This window comes from Lissotriton vulgaris, chromosome 1_1, assembly GCF_964263255.1.
Source record: "Lissotriton vulgaris chromosome 1_1, aLisVul1.2, whole genome shotgun sequence".
NCBI lineage: Eukaryota > Metazoa > Chordata > Amphibia > Caudata > Salamandridae > Lissotriton > Lissotriton vulgaris.
The window spans coordinates 1,666,641,689-1,666,668,314 of record NC_141685.1 but is presented as its reverse complement, the minus strand read 5'-3'; the positions used below and the strand labels follow the sequence as shown (position 1 = coordinate 1,666,668,314).

Sequence of the window (26,626 nt, the reverse complement as noted above, 5' to 3'; positions counted from 1 at the left end):
TTAGGGCTTTCTGGGGAATAATCTTTCTGCTACTACTTCTAGCACACTCAATTAAAATTCAGATTGGGTGATAAACCTTCCCATAACTCCCATTTAAAGTTATTTTTTTTAACTGTTATTCAAAAAAGAGACCATTTATTGTTGTCTCCTAACATATTTGTAATGCAATTGTTTCCAAAACAACTGTTTGCACACTCGCGTGCTAGTCAATTTTTGTCCTGAGCGAGCCCGTGGAGTCCCTCAGTCAGTTATGGAAGCAAGCGTTGTTGTATATGTAGTTTACTTTGTACAGGGCCATTTAATCGGATGGTATTCTTATGCATTATTGTGAGCGTGGCATAGAATACTCTTTGTGTTGTTACGAGTTCGATTTCAGGGCATTAGATGCCACTGATGTCCTGGAAGAGAAGTTGTTTTGCTGTACTGCCTGGCGTTCACCTGTTTCTTTATCTGCAATAAATATATCTAAACCTTTAATACGCCTCCAGCATCTTTACAATCAATCAATGTACTTGTAGAGCGTGCTACTTACCCGTGAGGGTCTCAAGGCGCTGAGGGGAGGGAGAGGGGGGGGGGGGGGAGGGGGCGGTGGGGGGGGTGCTGCTACTGCTCGAAGAGCCAGGTCTTGAGGAGTCTTCTGAAGGCGAGTGGGTCTTAGGTCTGCCGTATGTGGGTAGGGAGGGTGTACCAGGTCTTGACGGAGAAGTAGGAGAAGGATCTGCCGCCGGAGGTCGTTCGTTGGATGCAGAGGACAGCGACGAGGGAGAGGCTGGCGGAGCAGAGCTGGCGGGTGGGAATGTAGAAGGGGAGTCTGCTGTTAAGGAAGGCTGGTCCGGCGTTGTGGAGTGCTTGGTTTGCGTGGGTGAGGAGCTTGAAGGTGATCCTCTTGTCGGGAGCCAGTGTAGGTCTCAGGTGGGGGGTGATGTGGCTGCGGCAGGGGACGTTGACGATCAGTCGTGCAGCGGTGCTTTGGATGAGTTGTAGTCGTCGTAGGTGTTTGGCTGGGATTCCTGCGTACAGTGCGTTGCCGTAGTCCAGTCTGCTGCTGACGAGGGCCTGTGTCACTGTTCTTGTTTCGGTCAGGATCCACTTGTAGTTCCTGCGGTGCATGTTGAGGGTGTTGTAGCAGGAGGAGGAGACGGCGTTGACCCGTTTAGCCATGGAGAAGGAGGAGTCTAGGATGAATCCTAGGTTGCGTGCATGGTCGGTGGGTGTTGGTGCTGTTTCCAGTGTGGTCAGCTACCAGGAGTCATCCCAGGCTGAGGGGGTGGGTCCGAAGAAGAGTACCTCCGTCTTGTCCGAGTTCAGCTTCAGACTGTTGCTTCTCATCCAGTCGGCGACGGCCTTCATTCCCTCGTGGAGGTTGGTTTTGGCAGTGTGAGGGTCCTTGGTGAGGGAGAGGATGAGCTGGGTGTCGTCAGCATAAGAGATGATGTTGAGGTTGTGATGGCGGGCCACTTGTGCGAGGGGGGCCATGTAGATGTTGAAGAGCGTCGGGCTGAGGGATGAGCCCTGGGGGACGAAGTAACGTCGGTGGCTTCGGATCGGAAGGGTGGGAGGCGGACGCTCTGGGTTCTGCCGGAGAGGATAGACGTGGTTCAGTCAAGGACCTGCTCTTGGATTCCGGCTTCTAGGAGGCGTGTCTTTAGAGTGCGATGGCAGACAGTGTCCAAGGCGGCCGACAGGTCCAGGAGGATGAGGGCTGATGTTTCGTCGTTGTCTAGGTGGCGCCAGATGTCATCTGTGGCAGTAATGAGGGCTGTCTCGGTGGTGTGGTTTCGTCTGAATCCGGACTGGGACGGGTCCAAGATGTCTTCCAGGTGGCGGGCCAATTGCCTGTTGACCATTTTCTCAATGACTTTTGCCCGGAACGGGAGCAGGGAGATGGGCCGGAAGTTCTTGAGGTACTTGGGGTCCGCCTTGGGCTCCTTGAGGAGGGCGTTGATTTCGGTGTGCTTCCAGCTTTCCGGGAATGTCGCTGTTTCGAAGGAGATGTTGATGACCTTCTGTAGTTGGGGTGCGATGGCTGCGTCTGCTTTGTTGAATACGTGGTGTGGGCACGGGTCCGACTGAGATCCTGAGTGGATGGAGTTCATGACCTTGCGTGTCTCGTCGTCATTGACGTTGGACCAGGCGGTCAGCGCTGGTGGTGTTCACAGGGGAGGTGGAGTCTGGCGTAGTCGGGCGGTTGTGGTGTTGAATCTGTCGTGGATGTCAGCGATTTTGCGGTGGATGAGCTAGTGAGTCGCACAGTTCTTGTGAGGGTGGGATGTCGTTGGCGCTGGGGTTGGAGAGTTTCTTTACGATGCTGAAGAGCTCTTTGCTGTTGTGTGCGTTGTTGTCCAAGCGGTCTTTGAAGGAGGATCTCTTGGCTAATCTCAGGAGGTGGTGATGTCTGCGGGTGGCATCCTTGTGGGCTGCGTGGTTGTCCGGTGTGCGTTCGTGGAGCCATATTTTCTATAGTTTCCGGCATGGGCGTTTGGAGGTCTGGAGCTAGTTGGTGAACCAGGTGGCTCTCTTGCTGGCGTGGCTGTTGGGAGGGTTTCTTGATCGGCGCAAGGGTGTTGGCACAGTTGTCGATCCATTGTCTGAAGTTGCGGGCTGCGGTGTCTGTGTTGGTGGGGGTCAGTGGGTGGGTTCTGGGCGAGGGTGGTGATCAGCCGGTCTTCGGTGACTTTGCTCCAGCAGCGGCGAGGCAGCTGTTGGGTGCGGTGGTACGTGGTTGGTTTCTTGAAGGTTAAATGTATGCAGCGGTGGTCTGTCCAGTGGAGTTCGGTGGTGTGGTTGAAGGCGACATGGGTGCCTGTGAATAAGACTGGGTCCAGCGTGTGGCCGGCAGGGTGGGTAGGTGCGGTGACGAGTTGTTTGAGGCCGAGGTTGTCGATCAGGGTGGCGGAGTTGGCGTCGTTCTTGTTCGAGGTGGAAGTTCAGGTCCCAGAGGAGGATGTAGTCCGTGGAAGCAAGTGCGTGGGTGCTGGCAAGGTCGGAGATGGAGTCGCTGAACTGAGCCCGTGGTCCGGGGGGGGTCTGTAGATGAGTGTTCCTCTGAGGGTGGTGTTGGGGTCGGTGTGGATCCGAAGTGCAGGTCTTCGGTGGTGTGGAGGGTGTCGTCTGCGTGGGTGGCGACCTTGAGGGTGGACTGGAGGACTATGGCTATTGCTCCTCCTATTCTGTTGGCGCGACCCCTGCGGGTGACCTTGTAGCCGTCCGGGATGGCTATGGCGATGTCCGGCGCCGAGGAGTCGTTCCAACAGGTCTCTGTCAGGAAGGCCACGTCTGGGGCAGAGGTGTCGAGTAGATCTCCGAGCTTGATGGCGTGTTTGCGTGCAGAGTGGGTGTTGAGGCGTATGCATCAGAGGTGGTTGGGTCCGGTCCTAGGGGGTTTGGTGGTTCGGTCATAGGTGATCGAGCAGGTGCGGTCGGAGAAGGGTCCGTCGGTCCGTTTCAGGGTGGCCTGGAAGCAGGTGTGGTTTCGGCCGGCGTGGAGGCTGCTGCCGTCGTAGTTGAGTCTGGTGCCGTGGTGTCCAGGGGTTCTGGCGCGGACGGGCTTCCCTTAGGCGAGCTCGCTGCTCGCGCCCACTAAGCTGCCGCCATCTTAAGGGGGTCTGGGAGGGAGAAGCAGCTGCGGGTGGGAGGCAGGGGAGAGCGAATGGGCCCGGGGAGGCGGGCCGCAGGGGCAGCAGCGGCGGCAGGAAAAGAGCAGTGGGCACAGGGGGTTCGGGGGCGTGGAAAACAGCGACGGAGTGCAGAAGAACCTCAATCTTTTCTTGGATACATTTAAAAAATATATCTATTTTCTTGGAAAACAATTATACAGAACTAATAGACATTTCAGAGAGGAATTGACAGCGAGTAATTGACAGAGTGGAAGTAGAAAGGATCTTTATCGTCAACTTCAGGCTATTTCCAAAGCTACAGGGGAAGAAGAGAATGTATGTGAAGCTGCGCTAAAAGACCTTGATAAGTATTTTGCATCCAAGGTGTGCATTGGCGTAATGAGACATACAAGTTTTCAAAGGAAACAGAATAAAGAGGAAGCTGTGGATGACTGGCTGGCTGATCTTAAAAAACTAGCAATTGACTGCAAATTTGGAAATTTACAGGACGATCTTATTCGTGACCAATTGGTCAAGCACAGTACCAATACCTCTTTTCAGGATCGATTATGGGTAAATGGAGATGCACCATTAGATGACATTATGGCAATTGTTAGCAAGGCGGAAATGTCGGGGAGATGTGCAACAGCTGTTAAAGAATCAGAAAAAGACACAGGAGTGTTCAAACTACAAAACCCAACGAAAATCCAAGTCCAGAATATGACTGCACAATGGCGTAATCAACCTCAGAAGAACACAGGAACAGAAAGAAAATGTAAGAGAGGAAGTGTGATCTTTGTGATAGCAAAGATCATTGAGCTTTAAGCAAATACGGTCGTGCCTTAAAGAAAAAAAATGTGGTATCTGGTCTAGTAGGGCATTTCAGTAAGATGTGCCGTAGGAAGAATAATGTCAAATTTGTATGTATTGATGAAGATGAAACTGACAGGGATGTTGAGAATCAGGATAATTGTGTCAAGAGTTAACAACCTAACTATCTTTTGAATGTTGTGGACAATTCTGTAAAAGGGAAACAAATATGTGAGATATACTTGGGTGGTGTTAAAGTGAAAGTATATGCTGAATCAGGGTCGCCTTTCACTATTGTTAATGAAAGTGTTTGGAAAAACAAATTGTGGGAAAAATAGGACAAAACTAATCTCCCACAGATGTGAACCCGGTAAGTTTCACTGGGGAGAAGATTGACATGCTTGGGTTCAGGTGGCTTACCTTTTTATTTAAAGGGAGGTCTGCGAGAGGCAAACTATATGTGAAAAAAAATGGTCCTTCTGTACTTAGTTGGTTTGACCTGAAGAATCTACATATCATTCTGGAGCCGAATAGTGAGGAGAAGGTGCTTATAATGGATGAGACTAGTAAAATGGGGGCCGTTTTGGAAAGAAAATTTCCAAAAGTTTTTGGAAAAAAAAAAAACTTAGGAGCACTTAAAGGGTTCGAACACAGAATTGTATTAAAAGAACAGGCTGAGCCTTAAGTTCATAAGGTGAGGCCAATACCTATTCTGATACGAGATGAACTTAATAAAGAACTGCAGGAGTTATTGAAAAAAGGTGTGATTGAAGAAGTGGTGAGTTCAGAGTGGATTTCTCCGGTTGTGATCGCACGAAAAAGCAACAGATGAATCTGTTTATGCATAGACTTGCACCATTTTAACAATAACATCGTCATTGAAAGATTTCCACTTCTAAAGATCAATTAAATGGTTTCTTCCCTAAGAGGGGCAAACTGGTTTTCTACGATAGATTTATCAGCAGCATACCACCAGGTCATACTGTCACCTGAATCTAGGAAACTCACGGCGTTCATTACATCATTTGGGTGTGATCAGTTTAAACAAATGCCATTCGGGTTAGCCTCAGCCGCTGCTGTTTTTCAGCAACTCATGCATAGACTTTTTGGAGAGGTGAAGGGCGTGAGTTTTTCAGGACGACATCCTTATTTCTGCTAAGAATGAGGAAGAACACAACCGTATTCTTAATGAGATATTAGAAATTTTGCAAAAAGCGGGGTTTAGTGTAGAACTAAGCAAGTGTAAATTTGCACAAAGAAAAGTATCGTACCTTGGACATATAATAAGTGAGGATGGTGTTAAACCGAAACCATCACTCAAATACTATTTTGGATTCACCTGCTCCGACTAGTAAGGATGAGGTCAGGTCTTTATTAGGCATGACAGAGTATTGTGCTAAATGCATACCCAATTTTGCAAGTAAAATATTCAATATATGTTCACTCCTTAAAAAAAATGTAAAATTTAAATGGTCGGATGAATGTGCAAGAGTTTGCAAAGATCAACGCTGATTTGGGAAGTGTGAATGCTTTGAGCAGTTTTGACCCACATTTTGAATGTTTTTTGACAACTGATGCTAGTGACAAAGGACTGGGTGCAGTGCTCTCACAGAAAATGGGCAATGGGACTGAGAAAATCATTTTATTTAGTCCAGGGCTTTATCCCCTGCAGAGAGTAAGTACCCAATCATTGAGAGAGAGGCCTTAGCTTGTGCTTGGGATATATGTAGGGGGTTGTACCCAACTAATGTCACTGGGACCTGGGTGATCAATGTAGTAAAAGGAAGGAGTCCCAGTAATCAAGAAACGGTTTACAAGGCAAGAAATAAATCAATCACAAAAGAAATCTGTTCACATTGTTTTAATCACAATGTGAATGTTTGTTGCAGATATATAACGTATCTTAACACGTAAACATAGTTCATGTAGTGCCCCAAATAGTAGTAAGACAGGGGAGGGGGGAGTGATCCTGTGAGGAAATAGTGGAGGGAAGGAGAAGGAAATGTGTTGTGACAATTAAATCAGTCAATAAGCGTCATTCGTCCATACTACACAGTGTGTAGGAATGGGGACCGCAAGGTTCAATTTATCATTTCAACAGAACAACATACTCCACAAAGTTCAGATAATGAAAACATTAGGGCGTGGAGTTGATAATAAGAATGGTTGTCGACGTTTCGACCCTCTATTGCGCAGGTAGAATTGCTATCCTTGCTGTGGGGTCTTCATCAGGACGAGGGTGGGGACACACCTATTCAATGTAAATACATGAATTAAAATTGGGAAATGAATCCCTATATTGTTCCAAGGGGAAAGCACATCAGTATCAGCATAAGGTCATAGGGACTAGAATCATTCCTGTGACACAAAATTGTAGCAAGTGTGTTCATACGTCACACAGTCAATATCAGTATAACTGGTAGACCCAATGGGTATTAAGTGCATCTTAAATAAATGGAAATTACACTAAATTAGTTGATTATATCAAGGAATTTGTATGGAAGGAAGAAAGGAGTACAGCCAGTCCGAAGTGGCAGCAACCGGACAATTCAGTATCTGTGGGATTACTTAGGCTCAAGATATACCGAGCAATTATTCGGTGTTAGTAAGTTAAAATAAACTCACCATGAAGTAGTGTAAAACTGGACCGTGGTGCCGTATGACAGCGTGGTCCGAATGGATCGTCTATGTTATGAAAGCTGTTGATTTCCAAAAAGGGGCGGGCAATTAGACAATTGCAAATATACATTAGTTGAAGGTAGATTGAAATAAGAGTGGGGGGGCTTACCACGAATCAATATCGGGACGGCCCCAAAGCAATTTGGTGACGTGATCTGATGTATCAGCAGTTGTAGCGGAGCTGAGGAGTATAAATACAAAGGACCCGGATTTAGCAGAGGGGAGGCTAGCAGTAACACAACCTTTTAAAATTCATCAGCGAGTGGCACTCACCAAGAAGACACGATCCTATTATGGTCGTAGGGGGGTTTCGGCTCATTCACATAGGTGCTGCGTAGATCATTCTAATAGTAAAGGACCAGAGTCTCAGCACAGGGGAGATTAACTGTGCAGTACCAATAGAATTAAATTAAAACGGGAGGTTGAACTCACCGGGCAGCAACGATCGGGGTCCGATCGTGAGAGGTCCGGATCAGTCGGACAGAATGCTTCGTGAAGTAAACTGCGAATAAAAGCGGGAGATAATGTTGTAGAATACCCATAGAGGGATGATTATCTTTACCCGTATCCAATAACTGAAAAAGCGCTTACCGGGTTAGAAATCAGTCACATCCCGCAACGAGCAAAGTTCGCAATGGCGATGCTCAGTTCCGGGTTTAGAGATATCTCCATAGCAATGGAGTCACGTGGTGCAAAGCACCCGTGTAGACATAGTGAAAAGACTTCAGTTGTATGGTTACTATTATATATGTTTGATATTATTCTCTGAGGATTTACGTGAACTGTGGCCTTTACCCTCGTGTGAGAGGTACGCTACGCCCCGTTATGACACTGTCACCATCCAACTGAATTGCATCCATTGCCATACTGTTTACTCAAAAGTGTCACATGGTTTTGGATGGCCTTTACCCTCTTGTGAGAGGTACGCCATGCAACCTACTGCCCACTCATAAGTATGGTTACTACTATATATGCTTGAAATTAGCTTAAAGGTTCTACATGACCTGTGGCTTTGACCCCCGTGTGGGAGGTATACTTTATCTCGGTACGACACGGTCACCATCCAACGTGACTACATTTATTGTCATTCTGTTTCCTTAAAAGTGCTATACGTGGTTTCTCTGTGAATTATGAGTTTTAATTTTGTGAATGTTTAGACTATGAAACTATACTAGTGGCTATAGGTACATCACCCTCACTCGATTGAGAGTTCAGTAACTCCCTTTACTAGCATGTAGTATCAGTTAATAGATATGCTTTTATACTAAGACCCACACTGCTGTCCTTTGACTCTGCATAATCAGGGTAATTTAGAGGTAATTCACCAATTCTCTGTCCAATCAATGGATCGTGTTTTAATGGTTTAACCTGCCTCGTTACCGCACTTTGGCTGGAACTGAAGTCTTTTCACTATGTCTACACGGGTGCTTTGCACCACGTGACTCCATTGCTATGGAGATCTCTCTAAACCCGGAACTGAGCATCGCCATTGCGAACTTTGCTCGTTGCGGGATGTGACTGATTTCTAACCCGGTAAGCGCTTTTTCAGTTATTGGATACGGGTAAAGATAATCATCCCTCTATGGGTATTCTACAACATTATCTCCCGCTTTTATTCGCAGTTTACTTCACGAAGCATTCTGTCCGACTGATCCGGACCTCTCACGATCGGACCCCGATCGTTGCTGCCCGGTGAGTTCAACCTCCCGTTTTAATTTAATTCTATTGGTACTGCACAGTTAATCTCCCCTGTGCTGAGACTCTGGTCCTTTACTTTTAGAATGATCTACGCAGCACCTATGTGAATGAGCCAAAACCCCCCTACGACCATAATAGGATCGTGTCTTCTTGGTGAGTGCCACTCGCTGATGAATTTTAAAAGGTTGTGTTACTGCTAGCCTCCCCTCTGCTAAATCCGGGTCCTTTGTATTTATACTCCTCAGCTCCGCTACAACTGCTGATACATCAGATCACGTCACCAAATTGCTTTGGGGCCGTCCCGATATTGATTCGTGGTAAGCCCCCCCACTCTTATTTCAATCTACCTTCAACTAATGTATATTTGCAATTGTCTAATTGCCCGCCCCTTTTTGGAAATCAACAGCTTTCATAACATAGACGATCCATTCGGACCACGCTGTCATACGGCACCACAGTCCAGTTTTACACTACTTCATGGTGAGTTTATTTTAACTTACTAACACCGAATAATTGCTCGGTATATCTTGAGCCTAAGTAATCCCACAGATACTGAATTGTCCGGTTGCTGCCACTTCGGACTGGCTGTACTCCTTTCTTCCTTCCATACAAATTCCTTGATATAATCAACTAATTTAGTGTAATTTCCATTTATTTAAGATGCACTTAATACCCATTGGGTCTACCAGTTATACTGATATTGACTGTGTGACGTATGAACACACTTGCTACAATTTTGTGTCACAGGAATGATTCTAGTCCCTATGACCTTATGCTGATACTGATGTGCTTTCCCCTTGGAACAATATAGGGATTCATTTCCCAATTTTAATTCATGTATTTACATTGAATAGGTGTGTCCCCACCCTCGTCCTGATGAAGACCCCACAGCAAGGATAGCAATTCTACCTGCGCAATAGAGGGTCGAAACGTCGACAACCATTCTTATTATCAACTCCACGCCCTAATGTTTTCATTATCTGAACTTTGTGGAGTATGTTGTTCTGTTGAAATGATAAATTGAACCTTGCGGTCCCCATTCCTACACACACTGTGTAGTATGGACGAATGACGCTTATTGACCGATTTAATTGTCACAACAAATTTCCTTCTCCTTCCCTCCACCATTTCCTCACAGGATCACTCCCCCCTCCCCTGTCTTACTACTATTTGGGGCACTACATGAACTATGTTTACGTGTTAAGATACGTTATATATCTGCAACAAACATTCACATTGTGATTAAAACAATGTGAACAGATTTCTTTTGTGATTGATTTATTTCTTGCCTTGTAAACCGTTTCTTGATTACTGGGACTCCTTCCTTTTACTACTTAGCTTGTCCTTGGGCTTTAGAACACTTCAGGGCATTTGTTTGGGGAAAATCTGTTACTATCCTGTGCGGATCATAGACCTTTGGTAAGGATTTTGACCAGCGAAGGTAGTGTAGGAGCTTCAGCTAGGTTATCTAGAATATTAATGAGAATGAAGGAATAGATCTATAAGATAATTTATGTACCTGGCAAGGACAATGTGGTTGCTGACTGTCTAGATTACCTTTACCTCTGGAGGAATGTGTGGATGATCCATGGAGTGATTTCAGCATTGCTTTGGTTCAAGATTGGGTACTCCAGTTATTACTAAAGTTGAATGGTTGGATGAACAGTCTAAAGATTAGGTGATACAATCACATTATAATCATATTTTCAAAGGTTGGCCGAAGAAACACCTTATCAAGGATGAGTTGAAATCTTATTGGGATGTACGTACTGAATTTACTTTTGATTGAGACTTGTTATTAAGAAGTGAGAGAATAATTCCACCTAAAGTCTTACGAAAGATAGCGTTACAATTGTGCCACGATGGACATTTTGGAATAGTGAGAAGAAAAATTGTAGTGAAGGGATTTTCTGGTAGCCAGTTGTTGACAAGGAGTGGAAAAGTTTGTAAGAGAGTGTTCAGTTTGCTCTTCTACAGATAAATCACTTAAGACCTTGAGGTCTCCAATGAGTGAAAGTCTTATTCCTAATCCTCCTTGGGAAGTAATAGCTATTGACATTTTTTGGCCTGTAAGAGAATCAAAGGAATATGGTTTAGTAGTAATTGATTTGTTTACTAAATGGCCTATTGTGAAGATTGTGGAAAAGGTGGACACTCACACGGTTTTAAACTTTTTGGACAAACTATTTGTTTTGGAAGGTTTACCAGCATATGTGTTAAGTGATAATGAAGTACAGTTCACTTCAAATGCTGCATAAAATTATTTTCAGAAGTGTGGAGTCAGACACAAAACGACATCACTTTACAACCAGAGTGGGAATGGAAATGGTACTGTGGAGCGATTTAATCGTGTGTTAAAAGGTGTGATTCAGGCTGCAATAAATAAAGGGTTGGAATGGAAATTAGAAATACAAAAAGCAGTTTAGGCTTACAGAACCAATACACATGCTGCAACTAATTTGTCACCTTTCATAATGATATGGGGAAGGACACCCCGATGCAAGTTTAGCCCAAAATGGATTATATAAAGGTAAGGTGGAGCAATGGTCACCTCTTGAAGTAAAAAGGAATTTGATATCTGCACATACGAAGAGTAAGGAGTATTATGATAGGTCATGGAACTAAACATGTTCCTGTAATGGTTGGCGATTGACTGGTCTTTTGATTCAAACCCAAAGTTCCAAAGGGTGGAAGCAGGTTTGAGGAATCACAGCAAGTTGCTGAGGTTCTTTGTAATGCAATAATATTTAAGAATGGCAGAGTTTGGAATCTTAAAAATGTTGCTCTGGATCCCAAACGACAACATGACACTAATACACCTATTGTGACTCAACCCTCAAATTTTGAGTGGGTGAAGGAATATTTTGAGCACAGAGCTTTAAAAGCTGATTTGAGCACGAATGGTGGTAGAACATGAAATTGTATTGAGAGAAATGAACCATCAGTAGCAAGTCAGACATCTAGTACAGTTGAAGAAAATATTTTTCTTCCTCAAGATCCTACTCCTTGTTTGGGGGAAGGGAAGGGGGGGGGGGGGAAATGGGGTTACCGAGCACCTCTAATTGTAACACTGAGCATGTTAACACTGAGCAGCTTGGTGGTGAGAACGACAAGGGTGTCATTGGTAAGAGGAGAAGAGTTCTTCCAGTGTGGCTCAGGGAATATGTTAAATAGTGTCATTAACATCCCTGTACAATTGGTTTTATTTTGTTTTTTCCCTTTACTATTAAGAGAGGGGGATGTGTTGTATATGTATTTTACTTTGTACAGGACCCTTTAATTGGATTCTTTTGTATTATTGCGAGCGTGGCATAGAATACTTTTTGTGTTGTTAAGAGTTCGATTCCAGGGCGTTAGTTGCCACTGATGTCCTGGAAGAGAAGTCGTACTGCCTGGCGCTCACCTGTTTCTTTATCTACAATAAATATATCTAAACCTTTAATAAGCCTCCAGCATCTTTACCAGTGTGTGACTAGGTTTTCACAAAAACTACAATTATGCAGTGAGTCTCCTGTTACAGCCTATGGGGACCTCTAAGGTCTTCAACAGATATTACTAAAAAAATGTATGAGTAACATTTGTTCACAAATATTCCCTTGTGTCTGATGTAAATATATAAATGAATATTCTTTATTGCATTCATTTTCTCTTCTGACTTTTTTTTTGGTAACAAATTCCCAATTAACTTCATAAATTCATTCAACAGCAAATTTGATGCTCTCAATGTATTTTGGTTGCACATTGCCCTTCATCAGGAGATACATTAATAAAGTCACTTCACTTAATAGGTGCTACATGCTAACAAATCCTACTGCAAGGAGAAGACCAAGTACTGCATTTCAGATTCCTCCTTGCACTGGGATTTGTTAGCCTGTAGCCCCCTTTATTCTATTACTTACCAGACATGGAGGCTAGTTCCCTTGGCATATATCCATCAGTGCCCATCTGATGCCATGTTCCAGTTGCAAAATGGTAGCGCCAAAGCTCCCTAAAAAGAGGATAATCCTCATTTTCTGGACCTCCAGACTCATCATAATCTGGGTTATACCCTCCAAACACATACAAGTTGGCATTATCTGCTACACAGCGGTGCCCGCTTCTGGCTGGAGGAGATCTGCTGCCTAGAGTAAAGAAAAAACAAATTGATTAAAAAAATCACAGCAAACCTTTGGGAGAAAAGAAAGGAGACACAAGTGCCCCTTTATCTAAAGGCAGAAAGCATAGTAATCTTGTCATTACAGCATATGATTTAAAAGAATTGCAAAATTAAACAATATGGAGACAAGAAAGAAGGAAATGGACAGGTGAGGTCAAACACTTGTTTCGAAGATTGTTATTCTGCCAGAAATAAGTAACATTTATGTTTCTACAATATAGGAACCAAACCGTTGTAAAATTCTAAAATGCATGTTCCAACATGTAATAATGAATGTCTACATGCAGGTCTGATGAACCTGCTAAATAGATTTGAGAAACCAACAAACATTGCAGTAAGTAAACACTGTCACACAAAAAGCTTAGCAATTGGAAAACATAAGGTATCAGTGACCTAAATTTAACTAGTGTAAAAACTGAGCCTCTGCTAAGGTATTACGCACAATACACCTTTGGTGGTGAGGTATGAACGGTTTCTTCTCATCACATTACAAGAGAAAAGAGGATAGAGGATAGTGCATAGTAAGGCATGTTGAAGCTTGTTGGACCACTGAAACCTTCATTTTGCAGGAGAGGCCCGCCCTACTCCTGTAAATGTAAAGACGGATGACCAGATTACAGTCTCATAAAAAACATACCTAGTGAATACAAAATATGATGTAAGAAATCGAATATTGTCTGTATGAAACACATAAAATTGTCAGAGATACATTTTCAATATTTAAAAAGGCCATGGTGCTTTTAAAAAGGCACAGAATTTTTTTTCCCCCAAATATAGAAGCTTTTCAACTTTGACGACTTTATCCCAAATATCCTCAGTTTGAGGGCCAACATCCAGAAAGGCAGGACAATCTATGTGTCTTCTGTAGTAGAACATACAAGCTAGAAAGCAAAAACATGACTTAGGTGTGAGCATCCAATTGCACCACAAAGAATGCAGGCTCAGTTTTAAAATGTAGTCCAAAATTGATGTCCACATATCTTCCCTATTTGTTCTGTTACTGCACAAAAAAGTATCACTTGTCAGGATTATGAAATTGCTCTAGGAGTCTGTAAGCAATTCGCACCAATCAGAAACTTAGGACTTTAGAACTATGGGCCAGGTGTACAAACATTAAGAATACGGATTTGCTAACTGCAATAATCTCCAAATAACACTTAGGAAATCGGTATTTAATGCATGAAGCTCCTTTGAATTTCATGAGCGATTGCTAATGGGTCGTAAATAAACCTACCTAGTGCATTTTCATAAGGAAGGTCGCAATTTACGCCCTATTAGGACTTGCAGGCATTACAGGAATGCTTGTCTGCTAAGCTCAGCAGACCACCATTTTTGTGATTGCATCTATTTAAAAAGATTGCTTTATTAAAAAGCAGACAGTTTTCCTCAAAGGAAAATGTGATGAATTTAAAGAAAAAAATGAAACGTTTAAGTTTAATTTTTAGGTCTCGCTTAGGCAGCGCTTGCGCTGTCTCTTCGAGACATGCTGTACTGAGGTATGAAATTTAAGCTCTGCCCATCTTTTCAATTGGCTCCTGTTACTTTCCTTTCTAAAATGGTTGCTTTTGATTTGAGATTAAGCTTAGTAGTACCTCCTTAGTACCGCCTTGTCTACATTTGTAACCTCCCACGAGGACTGGACCGTGTTACTCATTGTGTTTTATTTACAATCCATTTGCATTATTTCTTTTTAAATCACTTGCTCCTATTGCACACAGTAGGTGCTTTCCAGCATGCTTGTTTTTTGTTGTTTTCAAGTGCCCCATGCTGTGCTTGCACGTTAGAGGCCATGCCCCTTTCTTTAGCCGCGCTCGTCTAAAGAAAGGGGCCTGGCCTCTATTAACATGCAAACGTGGCATGGGGCACTTCGAAACAAAAAGTATATGCAATGCAACATGTCTCGCATTTGCGAGAATTTAAGCTCTTGTTATTTACAATGCAATAGCTCAAACTCTTGTAAATGCGAGATCTATTGCATTGCGGAACCACTGCCTGCTCTTAACAAATATTATTTACATTCTCAAAGGGGGAAGGGGTCCCTTGGTAACCTTTCCCCTTTGCAAATGAGTAAACTATTACTGTTTTGAGATCGGAATTCGGTCTCAAACCAGTAATCCATAACATACAGATTGGATATTTGGAAGGGGAGCTCTAAACACGCCCCTTTCAAATATCGAAACGCAAATGCAAAATACGATTTGGTAAAAAATGACCAAATAGCATTTTGATAACAGGAAAAACATTTTTCTAGTTGCATATGTTCTGCGAATTGGGCCATTTGTGAATGGAAAAATGCTTTGTACACCTGGCCCTTTGTTCCTTACGTTGAACAGTGCATGATGTTTATTGTTGTCGAATGCTGAAAGCCCAGGACATCTAACAATTGAGGAATCTTTAAAGAAGCCAGACTATGTGTTCAGGAAACATGCCAAAGAAATCAATACTGTTAGAGTGGGATACAGGATTTGGCCTTGGAACCTGGAGGACACATTCAGTCTGTATAGCAGCTAAGTGTGAATCCTTTTGGAAACGTGTAATAGGTCCAAAAGCCAACAACCCATGGCCACTCGGGTGAAAGAAAAAGAGTTTTGGAAATTTATATCAGAAGTAATGTGATCAACAGAACTGACTGAACAGGGTAGACAAATTTCAGTGTGCATTTATTTAAGAAAGCCAAGCACATTATCTCTGGCTTGTGATATCAGAAAATTAATACTAGACTTTTTTTGTTTTCAGAGTGGCAAACCGGTGTTTTGTGGAAAACCTCAAGAGCATAAGACTGTAGAACATGGATTTTTCTTTCCTGTGGATTGTTCTTTAGAGTATTCATTCTTGAGGTGTATCTAGATGGCCTATTGCACATTTATTATATACAATTTCATTGTAATTTACTGTATTTTGTGAATATCTGTTGCTATTTAATTGATGCATACTTACTTGTACCGATTTGACTTATGCTAGTGTATTATTCCAACAAAATTACGCAAGGTTTCTATGCACAAACGCGGACCCTGTTATGTGTATGTTTTGCTTTTATTATACAATAAAAAGACAGACAAGGAAAAAAAAAAGAAAAACAGAAGACCGTAGAAAAATATATTTTAGTATTTCATGGTTCTGTTGGAAGACATTCCTGAGCAAGTAGATTGACATTTCTCATATCAGGAGGGAAGGAGCGGTTCCTGGCAGCCACCTCCAGATGGTCAGAGCTGCTAAAGTAAGATTTACCCAATTCCACTTGGTGTGTTCCTATAGTACAATGTGGTGATAGGGTCTGTCTGAAGGAGACCAGACCTAGGATGTTACAATCATTGTCAAGGCTATGTTAATCATCCTTAGCTTGGGAGGATTGTTTTGCTACTTTGACTCCTTCTGAGACTAAAAGCATTGAACAAGTAAAAGAGTATTCAGATTAGTTCCATAAATTATCAAGCATATGCTCCAAGGATCTATGTGGGCAACACTTCATGGAACTGTACTCCCATCAGACGTTTCTTTGCAATACACCTTGGAAGACACTGCAGAGTAATGTATAGCGTAGTGCAGCTTGTATCACTCTTCTGAAACAAACAGATTTTCTATTTGCATTTCCAAGTTTACTCAGAGAACGCAATACTTTACCTGGAGTATTGTAAAACTTTGGGTCGTCTATGTGAAGCCCAAACACCTGATTTAGAGAGATTGTCTTCTCAAAATCTTGCTTTGCTCTCTTGAAAGGTAAAGCTTGTAGGAGTGAATATCTAGAAATCTCTAGATCTAGATCTAGAAATATCTAGATCTAGAAATATCAAGATCCCTCCACCCCTCCCCATGGTGTCATAACACAGGGATGCACTTACAAATGGTGCGTGGACAGATTTAAAACCAAAATATAGAGCTTTCCACCAAAATAGTATTTTCCTACACAAACATCAGATGTAATTATAAGCAGAATGAGGAAGTGGGAAGCTTGCACTAAAATCAAGAGCATCCAATCCTCCTGGTGTGGTGGAGGACATACTAGGTGTAGTTCCAGTAACCTAAAATCTGCTTTTATTTACTTATTTGCCAGTTTTATACCTAGAATAATAATCTTGAACCAGAAAGTTATTTAAATCCGTTGACCTTTTGATTCGATTAAATAGTTTCCGTCACTTGCTCTAGCAGAAGGGTCTTGGCCTATGCAAGAGCAAAGTGAAGGTCCATGTGCAATATTGACAGTTTCTTTGGTGAAAAGGAATAAATAAGTATTTAATTCAGCACTCCGTCTTTAATAATAATTTTGCCGGTGCAGGACATCGAATGTTCATCTTCCTTTCCAAACAGAGAAACATTCACAAAAGGTAACTTATGAAAAGAAAGGAGCAAAAACCAATACGGAAAACAAATGTGGAAAAGATTGGGGCAGAGAGCAAGCAAAGCTATTATTTTGTGAAGTTGAAGTATTTAACCCCTTGGCCGCGGTGCTAATTCCGCCTCAGGGCTGGGAGTGTGGGCAGGTGAGCGCAGCGCCGCCATGCTCGTGACGGTACCATGCCATCATGAGTCACGGGCGAGTTGTGCTCCTGACGGTGTGGTTCAGCCACGACCCCGCCCACTCACTAATTCGCCCGCACAGGCGGGGGAAATCAGTGCTGTGTGGGCGGAGCGGCCGCAGCATGACGGAACCACGCAGTCATGAGCACCTGCCACCCGTGTCTCATGACGGCATGGTTCCGTCATGCCCAGGGAAGGGGTTAAAAAAAAGAAACTATAGAGCCTTTTTATAAATTATTTCCTTCTACTCCTACATCAGATGTTTAAATAAAAAGACACCAGTACATCAGATGTTTAAATAAAAAGACACCAGTGTAGACTGCCTAACACTCCCTTCTAAACATAACCATCTCAAATTAAATGACTGCAGGCGCAAAGCAACAAAGGGGCAGGCATCGCGAAAATAATTTACATGTTGATTCGAGGCCAGCTACAATGAGTAAGGATGTGACCTGGAAACAAAACCTACCCGATACCAAGTAACTAACATAAGTAGCATAGAATTCATCCATGTCATGTTATGTTATATTTTCCTGTAAAGTGCAATGAATGACACCCGCAGGTGTATCTTGGTGCTCGGCCTCTTCAAGTAAAGTCATTAAAATAACCCTGTTTTTCGTAATCTCCTAAATTGAGTGAAGTCCACACAGCTATGCAGATAATCAGGAAATTGATTCTATGCCCTCGGGCACTGCAAGAAAAAGCTCTGCCTCCATATCTTGAGGCACGAATCCAAGGAGTAGACAAGAAAGCTTTGTCACTAGATCTCAATGTGGGTACAGGACAATAATAGCATCATTTGTCCTTCGAATAGTGAGGAGATCTACCTAATAGGGCTTTGTGGATGAGACAGCATGTGTTAAAGAACAATCGCTTTCTGAGAATAGAGGCTAAAGGAGTGCCTGCTGAAAGGTTACAGATAAGTTAGGAAGCTGTATTGTGTATGACGAAGTTTAGTCAAGAGGGTATCGCTGACTGCCATAAGCAGTGCATTGCTGTAATCCAGGTAAATGATTATCAGTCTCAAACACAAAAGCCTGGTTACATGCTAAAACATACAAGTTCAATTTTCCAACTGGGTCGCAACCATTCTTATTCGGTGGCACAGGAATGACAAACTAGTTATACCCATCCCTAAGTGTCAATGCATTTATAAAATCAAACCAAACCAAATTATGCCGGGAGCCCACAAGTCTTAATAACTACGTGGGTCTAGAAAAAAAAAAAAGGAGGCGAGTCAGGAAGTGCCTCATGTAAGCAACACCAATGGAGCTGGCCTAATCTCCACAACGGCCCCATCAACGCCGGGGATGCCTGGCTCCAGCTTGGGGACTCCCAATAGGGACCATCCCACAGGGAAAGCCAGGACAGGTTCCCCAGCTGTATACAGCTCTAGGACGCCGGCTGGCAACAGTGCGCTTTACAAGTAATACATTACATTACATTAGCTGTGGATAGGTGCTCACCAGTTAGCTCACTTTGTCATCATTGGCACTTTCCTGACATAAAGGAACAAAACCTAACTCCCAACTATGTGTGAGGTGAGAAAGAAAGTGTGTCAACTAAAGTGATACCAACTAAAGCCCAGTTATACCAAGGAGGTCAAGTGTACTCTCCCAAGGTTAAAAAAAAAGAGTTACGGACACCTTTCACTTCTATCTTTTATTTTAGATAGAGTCCAGTTAAAACAAAGAGTTAAAACAAAAGGGTCCCGTTTAGACCATCTTAACCCGAACGGCCAACATGTTTTATTGCTGATAATTTTGTGGTAATTTCATCAGGGCACGAGGACTCAAATCCACCTCAGGAATGCACCGGACCTATAGGGTTGGATTGTAAAAGAAAAGATCAAAAAGGGGAGACAAAGCGGATATCAGAGATTAGATGTAGATTATTAATTCCAGAGAGCAACCACTACAATCTACCATTTTTTTAATTTATAATGTAATTACCGGATAGTTGCCAGGTGGACTCTTATCAGCAAACCACCATAGTAGGTCACCGAGGATCGAAATCCCGCACAGCCAAAACCCAAGCCTAAAAGTGATTATGTGCAAGTTACCACAAGTTACAAGGCGAAGGAAAACTCCTTCGCTGTACTTTGAAATTTCAACCACTTCATTTTTATACCGTACATACAACCACGTTACATACTGGAATCTTTAATAGGTAAAAAAGAAACTGCCAGCTCACTTCACTTCTACAGTTAAAAATAAACACCTATCAATGAATAGGGAGAGGAGTTAGCCCAAAGGCTAGGGAGGTAGACTTCGAATCTGGGGAACTGGGTTCAAGTCTCGGAAAGGAAGCTGAACATCCTGCGATTCTGGGCAAATCACTTAATGTCCCCATGCCTAACAAAAAAATAATTGGGTCCTCATGTAATGCAACTGGCGCTATGTAAAGCGCTCGGATACCCGATTCGGGTCAAGTTCGCGCTACGTTAAAAAACTGTTAAAAAAAAAATAAAAGAATCCTGGCTGATTGTACATTCACACTCAATCACAACCATCTGTCAGACTAACTGACTATAGGACTGACCGCCGGGCCGAGCTCTTTTACTTCTGTAACAGATCGACCCCGGTCACCAAGCCCGCTTAAAAAGCAAATCTGTGTCTGGCATCCCGCAAGTTGTCCTTGCACTCATCTGACCGAGTCCCGGAAGCAGTTCTAGCTACTAACCATACGGCATAATCAGTTTAATTTCTAATCATGAGCGCCATCTTAGAACAGAGTCAATATGCGATCAGTAAAAATCAGGCACTACAGGAGACCTCTAAAATTCATTAAATGTTATCATTTCATTATTCACAAGAGGCACAATGCAGTCTAGAAATCTAACCACCGGTTCGTGTCATAGGTTACCCACAAATCAATGTCCGTGGTAGTAACCACCCGTATCCCACCATTAGTTTCACATCTAATCCTGTAAGTCTTCATGGAACAGGGTTAGAACATGACATCTAAACTACAAAAACAGTTCTCTCAGAACTTCTCCAAAATTGATACCATAATGTCTTAATTGGAGATCACGGTTTGAAAACTGTATGTCGAGCACCTTTGCCCCATGCAACTCCAAAAATGTAAAATATAATCATGGTTTTGATCAAGATTGGAACCTTATTGTGCTCATGTTCCCAGTATTCATATGTGTATCCTGCCCTAATAAAAAATTATATGTATATGTGTCCTGTAATATAAAGGGAGATAATTACTACAGGCCCTTGTTTGTCCAAAATCAGGTTTACAACATACGGATTTAAAGTAGGACAGCTGAATAGATCATCTCATTGATGGCATAGACAGTTGTAATCTCTCTATCTTAGTATCTTATGCCATTCAATTGAATCATTCCATCCCACCTGGGCAGCTTTTTCAGAAAAGAAATCTAGCGGTCTTCCCTGTAAACCAATATGTTCGATAGTGTGTGGTGCTCCTATTACTCATTCCAGAATTGTACACCTGAAATCCTTTCAACTATGTCCCATCTCCTGAAAGAGGCAAACAAGTTGTGTAGTTAATTTGCCCGCTTTCAGTGTGCTAATGTGTTAGCCCTCTTTTGTGCAGGATACCACTGCTATTTTAACCACCTTGGAAATGATAGAGCGTGATCCCAGTACCTAATTTCTTATAACAATTGACATTGAACCTCTTTAAACGGATATGGGGGGGGTGTCGATTCTCACAGGAGATCTAACCCGGCGCTTACCAAATAGCGTTATACAGGAAGAACAAATAAGTGCTGTGCCACAAGTGAGGGGACAAACCCCTAAACAAGGACCCTGGGGTCCTGCTATGTACAAAAACTGGGCCTATGCACATGCACATAAGTAAAATACAGTACAACACAATTTCTGTTGATTAATGGAGACAATGGTGTCCTTTTTGGTGTATTCGCCTTTAATGCTATTTTGCATAGCAAATCAGCCCACATGTTTTGTCAATAGGGTGTTAGACCCTTGACTTCTTCAGGGCTGTAACAAGGCAATTGGTGTCTTAGACCCAAACACTGATAATTCCGACCCATGGGTCATAAGTAATCCAAAGCGGATACTCTGAGTTAATACTTTTTTCTTTCTGCAGTGAGAGTTCTTCTATAGGTGTCAAACAGTGATAGTTGACCCAGTGTTTCAAGCTGGTGTATTGTATTCAGGCCGAGTACGGCTTGGTCTGTGCGAGTCCAAAGTTACAAAAAGGCAAAGTCTGAATCCCAATTAGAACTGGCAATATTAAGCCATCAATCAGTCTGCAGCGAGTACGCCGGACTCCTGTCGTGCTTCCGGGACCATGTTACAACCGGATGCCTTATGACCCACCAGGTCGGCATGATCACCGGTGTTTAGGTCTAAGACACCAATTGTCTTCATCATTAACCAGGAGAAATGGTGTTGTACTGTATTTTACTTATGTGCGTGTGCACAGGCCCAGTTTTTTTAATCGAATTGCTTTAAATCAGCATTCACCAGGATGCCACGTTGTGGCAGCAGCGCGGGCTCTTGGGGCACGTGACTGGTTCTACAACACTCCCCTTAAGTTAATTCTTAAATGTATTGAGCTACCTTTGACCAGAAACTTTCAGCTATTGAGATCAACTGTTGCTACAGGTCACAGGTACTTCTATGGGGGCAACATTTGCCCCAAGCTATGTGGGACAATTTGAAGAAAATGTAATTTACCATCCTTCAAATCCATTCCTACAGCATCTCCCTCTACGGAAGAGATACATAGACAATGTTCTATATATCTGGTCAGGCTCTAATAACCAATTGCTTGACTTTCTCCATTGGCTAAATGGTGCTGACGGCTATTTGCATTTCACTTAGACTATTGATAAACATACAGCAGTATACCTGGATTTGGATATTACAGCGAGAGATTAGAAACTACACTTCGTAATCCATCAGAAACCGATGGATAGGAATTTGCTGTCGCATTACAGATTTTTTTCATCCCAGGGCACTGCTGCATAATCTCCTGGTAGGCCAATTCTTTAGATACAGCAGAAATAGTACTGAGACTGACCAGTACATCTGGCTACCTGACAAATGCTTCAAACATCTAACAGAGAGAGCTTATCCTCCTAAGATTATCATCAGGAAGGCACAGAAGAACTAACGAACACTCCCCTTGCTGCCTTACTGGAGAAGAATACAAGAACTACCAGAAAGTGTCTACCGGTGGTCACTACCTTTGAATCTTTGTCTACAAAAATTAGACAAATAATCAGGAACAATTGGCATCTATTGGATATGGGATCCAATAAATTGCCCCGGCCTAGGTTTGCCTTTAGAAGAGGTAGAAATCTCAGGGATAGTCTAGTCCATTCTTGACAATATGATCATCTGAAACAAGCAACCAGTGTGTCTTCTGGACATTTCCCACACAGGAGCTGTACTGTTTGTAGTCTGTCTCAGGCTTAAGAGTGTTATTCTTTCAGATTGCAGGACTTGGTTCCAGAATAAATTCAGTAGCTGCAACATCAATAATGTAGTTTACCGCTTGACCTGTAGATGTGGGCTCCACTACACTGGCTTAAGCTCAAGAAAAATCAAGACTGTGGACCAGGAACCCATAAGCACACAAAGCGGACAAATTAACTACATGGCTTGTTAGCCACTTTCAGGACATAGGACATAGTTGAAAGGTTCAGGTGGACAATTCTGGAAAGAGCAATAGAATCAACACGCTACAGAGAACATGTTGGTTTGTAGGGAAGGCAGCTGGATTTTTTCTGAAAAAGCAGTCCACGAGGATAGAACGATTCAATTGAATGGCGTAAGATACTATTTAATGGGTTTTATATATAGCGCTGGCTATACCCGTAGGTGTCAGAGCGCTTTACATAAGGTTCAACAATGTTACAACAATGATAACAATTACACGTTCCATCAAATATATGCAACACATTAAAGAGCGAGAAGGAGAGGCAAATAGTGCGGATAGGGGGAGAGGGGGAGTGAGAAGGGAGGGAATATGGGGTAGACAGTATGAGAAACGAAGGGAAAGTCTGCCCAATGAATGACTGGGTAGGTGACTGCCGAGGAGGGAATCCACAGCCAGTCTCCCCTGTAGCTCTCATGGTAGCTCCATCGGGCATCGGTCAGATAGCTAGGTCTCAACAGACTAGGGAAAATTCACGGAAGAATGTCCAGATGCGATAGGGGTAGGGATAGGGGTGGGGGTAGAATGAGGTGGAGAGGAGGGAGATAAGGTCAGGAGAGACGAAGGTGAGCCTGCCCATAGACCGGCTGGGTAGGAGACTGCCGAAGAGGGAATTTACAGCCCATCTCTCCTATAGTTATCGGGGTAGCTCCACCGGGCATCAGTCAAAATAGCTAGGTCTCAGTCGAGGGAGGGTTCCCAGAGTAAATGTCCTGCTGGGAGGGCAGGAGAATGCTTGGGTGAAGGCTGAATGGGATCAGGAAGATGACCAATTATTATAGGGGACGAGTTCTTGAAGTTCGAATTCCAATGGTCCCCAAAAATCTCTATAACCCAGAGGGCAGGGGGTGTAAGCTGTGCAGTGGTTCAGCATGAGGATAGAGCAAAGGACCGCCAGTCTTCAAAGGGGGTGTGTGATGGCAAGAAATAACCACCAGTGGGAGAGACAGCCGCCATTCGCAGGTCTGGCGGGGTGCCTGGGATGTCAATCTCCCTTGAACAGAGTGCTAATCAGGTTGTCCCTCAAGGTCAGAACAGTAGTTCTAAGATGAAGATATTACAAGCATCTATGACGTCAATGAGAGGATCTATTCAGCTGTCCTATGTTAAATCCGCAGTTGTAAACATGATTTTGAACAAACAATGGCATGTAGTAATTATCACCCTTCATATTAAAAGGACATGTACACATGTATAATTTTGAATAGGGTGAATACATATAGGAATACAGAGATGTGAGCGAAATAGGTTTCCAATCTTCATGAATACCATGATTATATTGCAAATTATTGGAGCTGCACAGGGCAAAGGTGCCAGACATACACTTTTCAAACAGTGAGCTCCAATTAAGACATTACGGTGTAATTTTTGGAGAAGTTCTGAGCAAATGTTTTTGTACTTTAGATAAGATTGTCCTATTCTAACCTGGCTCTATGAGGACTTCCAGGATTAGATGGGAAATTAATGGTGGGATACGGGTGGTTAACGCTACAGTTCTGGATTTGCAGTGGTCTATAAATGGAACCACTGGTTCCTGTCATGGGCGGTCATGGTGCTTCTTGAGAATATTGAAATGATAAAGCAGAAAGAATTTCAGCAGTCCCCCCGTAGTGTCTGATTTTTACTGGTCGTGTATTCAATCCGTTCTACGATGGCGCTCATGATTAGTAGTGAAACAGATTATGCACTAGCTGGGAACAGCTTCCGGGACACGCTCAGCTGAGTGCACGGACAACTTCTGGGATGCGAGACGCCAATTTGCTTTTTAAGCGGGCTTGGCAACAGGGGTCTATCTGTTACAGAGATAAATGACATCGCTCGGCGTGGCGGGGAGTCCTATATTCAGTTGGTCTGACAGATGGTGGTGATATAGTGGGAATGTGCTAGCAGTCAGGATGCACTGATAGGTGTTGATTTTTAACTGTAGAAGTCAACTGCACTGGCAGTTTTTTTTCACCTATTAAAGATTTCAGTATGTAACATGGTTCTCTCTACGGTATACAAATGGAGTGGTTGAAATTAGAAAATACAGTGAAGGAGTTTTCCTTCATATTGTAACTTGTGGTAATGTGCACACTCACTTTTAGGCACACATTTTAGCTGTAGGGGGTCACAACCCTCTGTGACCTCTTGTGGTGGTTTGCTGGTAAGAGTACACCTGGCAACTATCCGGTAATTACATTATATATCAAAAAACATGGTCACTGGATGTAAGGTTATACATCTAATCTCTAAGCCATATGCTTGGTCTCCCCTTTTTTTACCTTTACTTTTACAAACAAACTCTACAGGTCAGGTGCATTCCGGAGGTGGATTTGAGTCCCCATGCCCCGATGAAATTGCCACTAAATAATCAGCAATGAAACATGTCTGCCGTTCAGGTTAACATTGCATAAACATGACACTTGTTTTAACTGAATGTTAACACTATCAAAAATAAAAGATAGATGCGATAGGTGTCTGTAACTCTTTCATAACCTTGGGAGAGTACACTTGACCTTTGTATAACGGGGCTTTAGATGATTTCACTTTGACACAATTTTTCTTTTTCACCTCACACATGGTGTGGAGTCTGGTTTTGATCCTGTATGTCAGGAAAGTGCAAATGATAAAGTGAGCTAATAGGTGAGCATCTACCATCAGCTTCATGGACGTTGCTTACGTGAGGCACTTCCTCACACACCTCACATTTTAGGTCTCGCCTGTCAATGCGCATGCGCATTGAGCTTGCAAGACTATAGGGGCTTAAACAGACTAGACTGGCGATTTGATGCAGTGCATGTGCGCTCTTAGCTCAACGCGCAAGCGCAATGAGTTAAAATGCGCATGCACAGAATCAAATCGCCAGTTATCTGTTGCCCAGCTTGGTGCCGCCAGCAGCTCTTTCCGCTCCACCCCCTGCTGCATCAAAGGCTTTCACAGCCGGCCGGCCGTGTCTCCTTATTCAACTTATTTTTATTGTGGCTGCTATTTTCCACCTAACACTCCATCTAGGGACCAGCAGTAGTATTGCAGGCGTTACAGCAGCTTTCAAAAGGGGCATCTATCTTGGTACACTGAGCACACTTTGTCAGCTCCAGTATTTAAGGAATACTCCACTACAGTGCACCTCCCAATTGTCGTGACTCGCACTCTATTTCCACCCCTTTACATACAGTTTATGGTCCGATGGTGAAATTAATAAAGAAAATTGCGGCTGCTATTTTCCACCTAACACACAATCTAGGGACCAGCAGTAGTATTGCAGGCGTTACAGCAGCTTTCAAAAGAGGCATCTATCTTCGTACACTGAGCACACTTCGTCAGCTCCAGTTTTTAAGCAAAACTCCGTCTACAGTGCACCTCCCAATCGGGGTGTGTGTGTGCACATTATCGTCTACAATGCAAATAGCTCTAACTCTCACACATGCGAGACCTATTGCATTGCAAATCCTGTAATGTAAATATTTCATGCTTCCACAGTTCTTACTGTGCTCTGTAAAATGACGGAATTGCTGCCTCCATCTCCAGA

At 43.2% G+C, this 26,626-nt stretch overlaps 1 protein-coding gene across 2 annotated transcripts in view; it reads right to left on the bottom strand.

The window, feature by feature from the left end:
* KLHDC10 (kelch domain containing 10) overlaps window positions 1–26,626 on the bottom strand; it is a 323,217-nt gene that overhangs the window by 197,770 nt on the left and 98,821 nt on the right. For both annotated transcript variants that reach the window (XM_086918903.1, XM_086918904.1), the window contains one exon: window positions 12,683–12,904. In XM_086918903.1, the coding sequence (XP_086775029.1) occupies window positions 12,683–12,904 (222 nt within the window). The remainder of the gene's footprint in view (window positions 1–12,682; window positions 12,905–26,626) is intronic.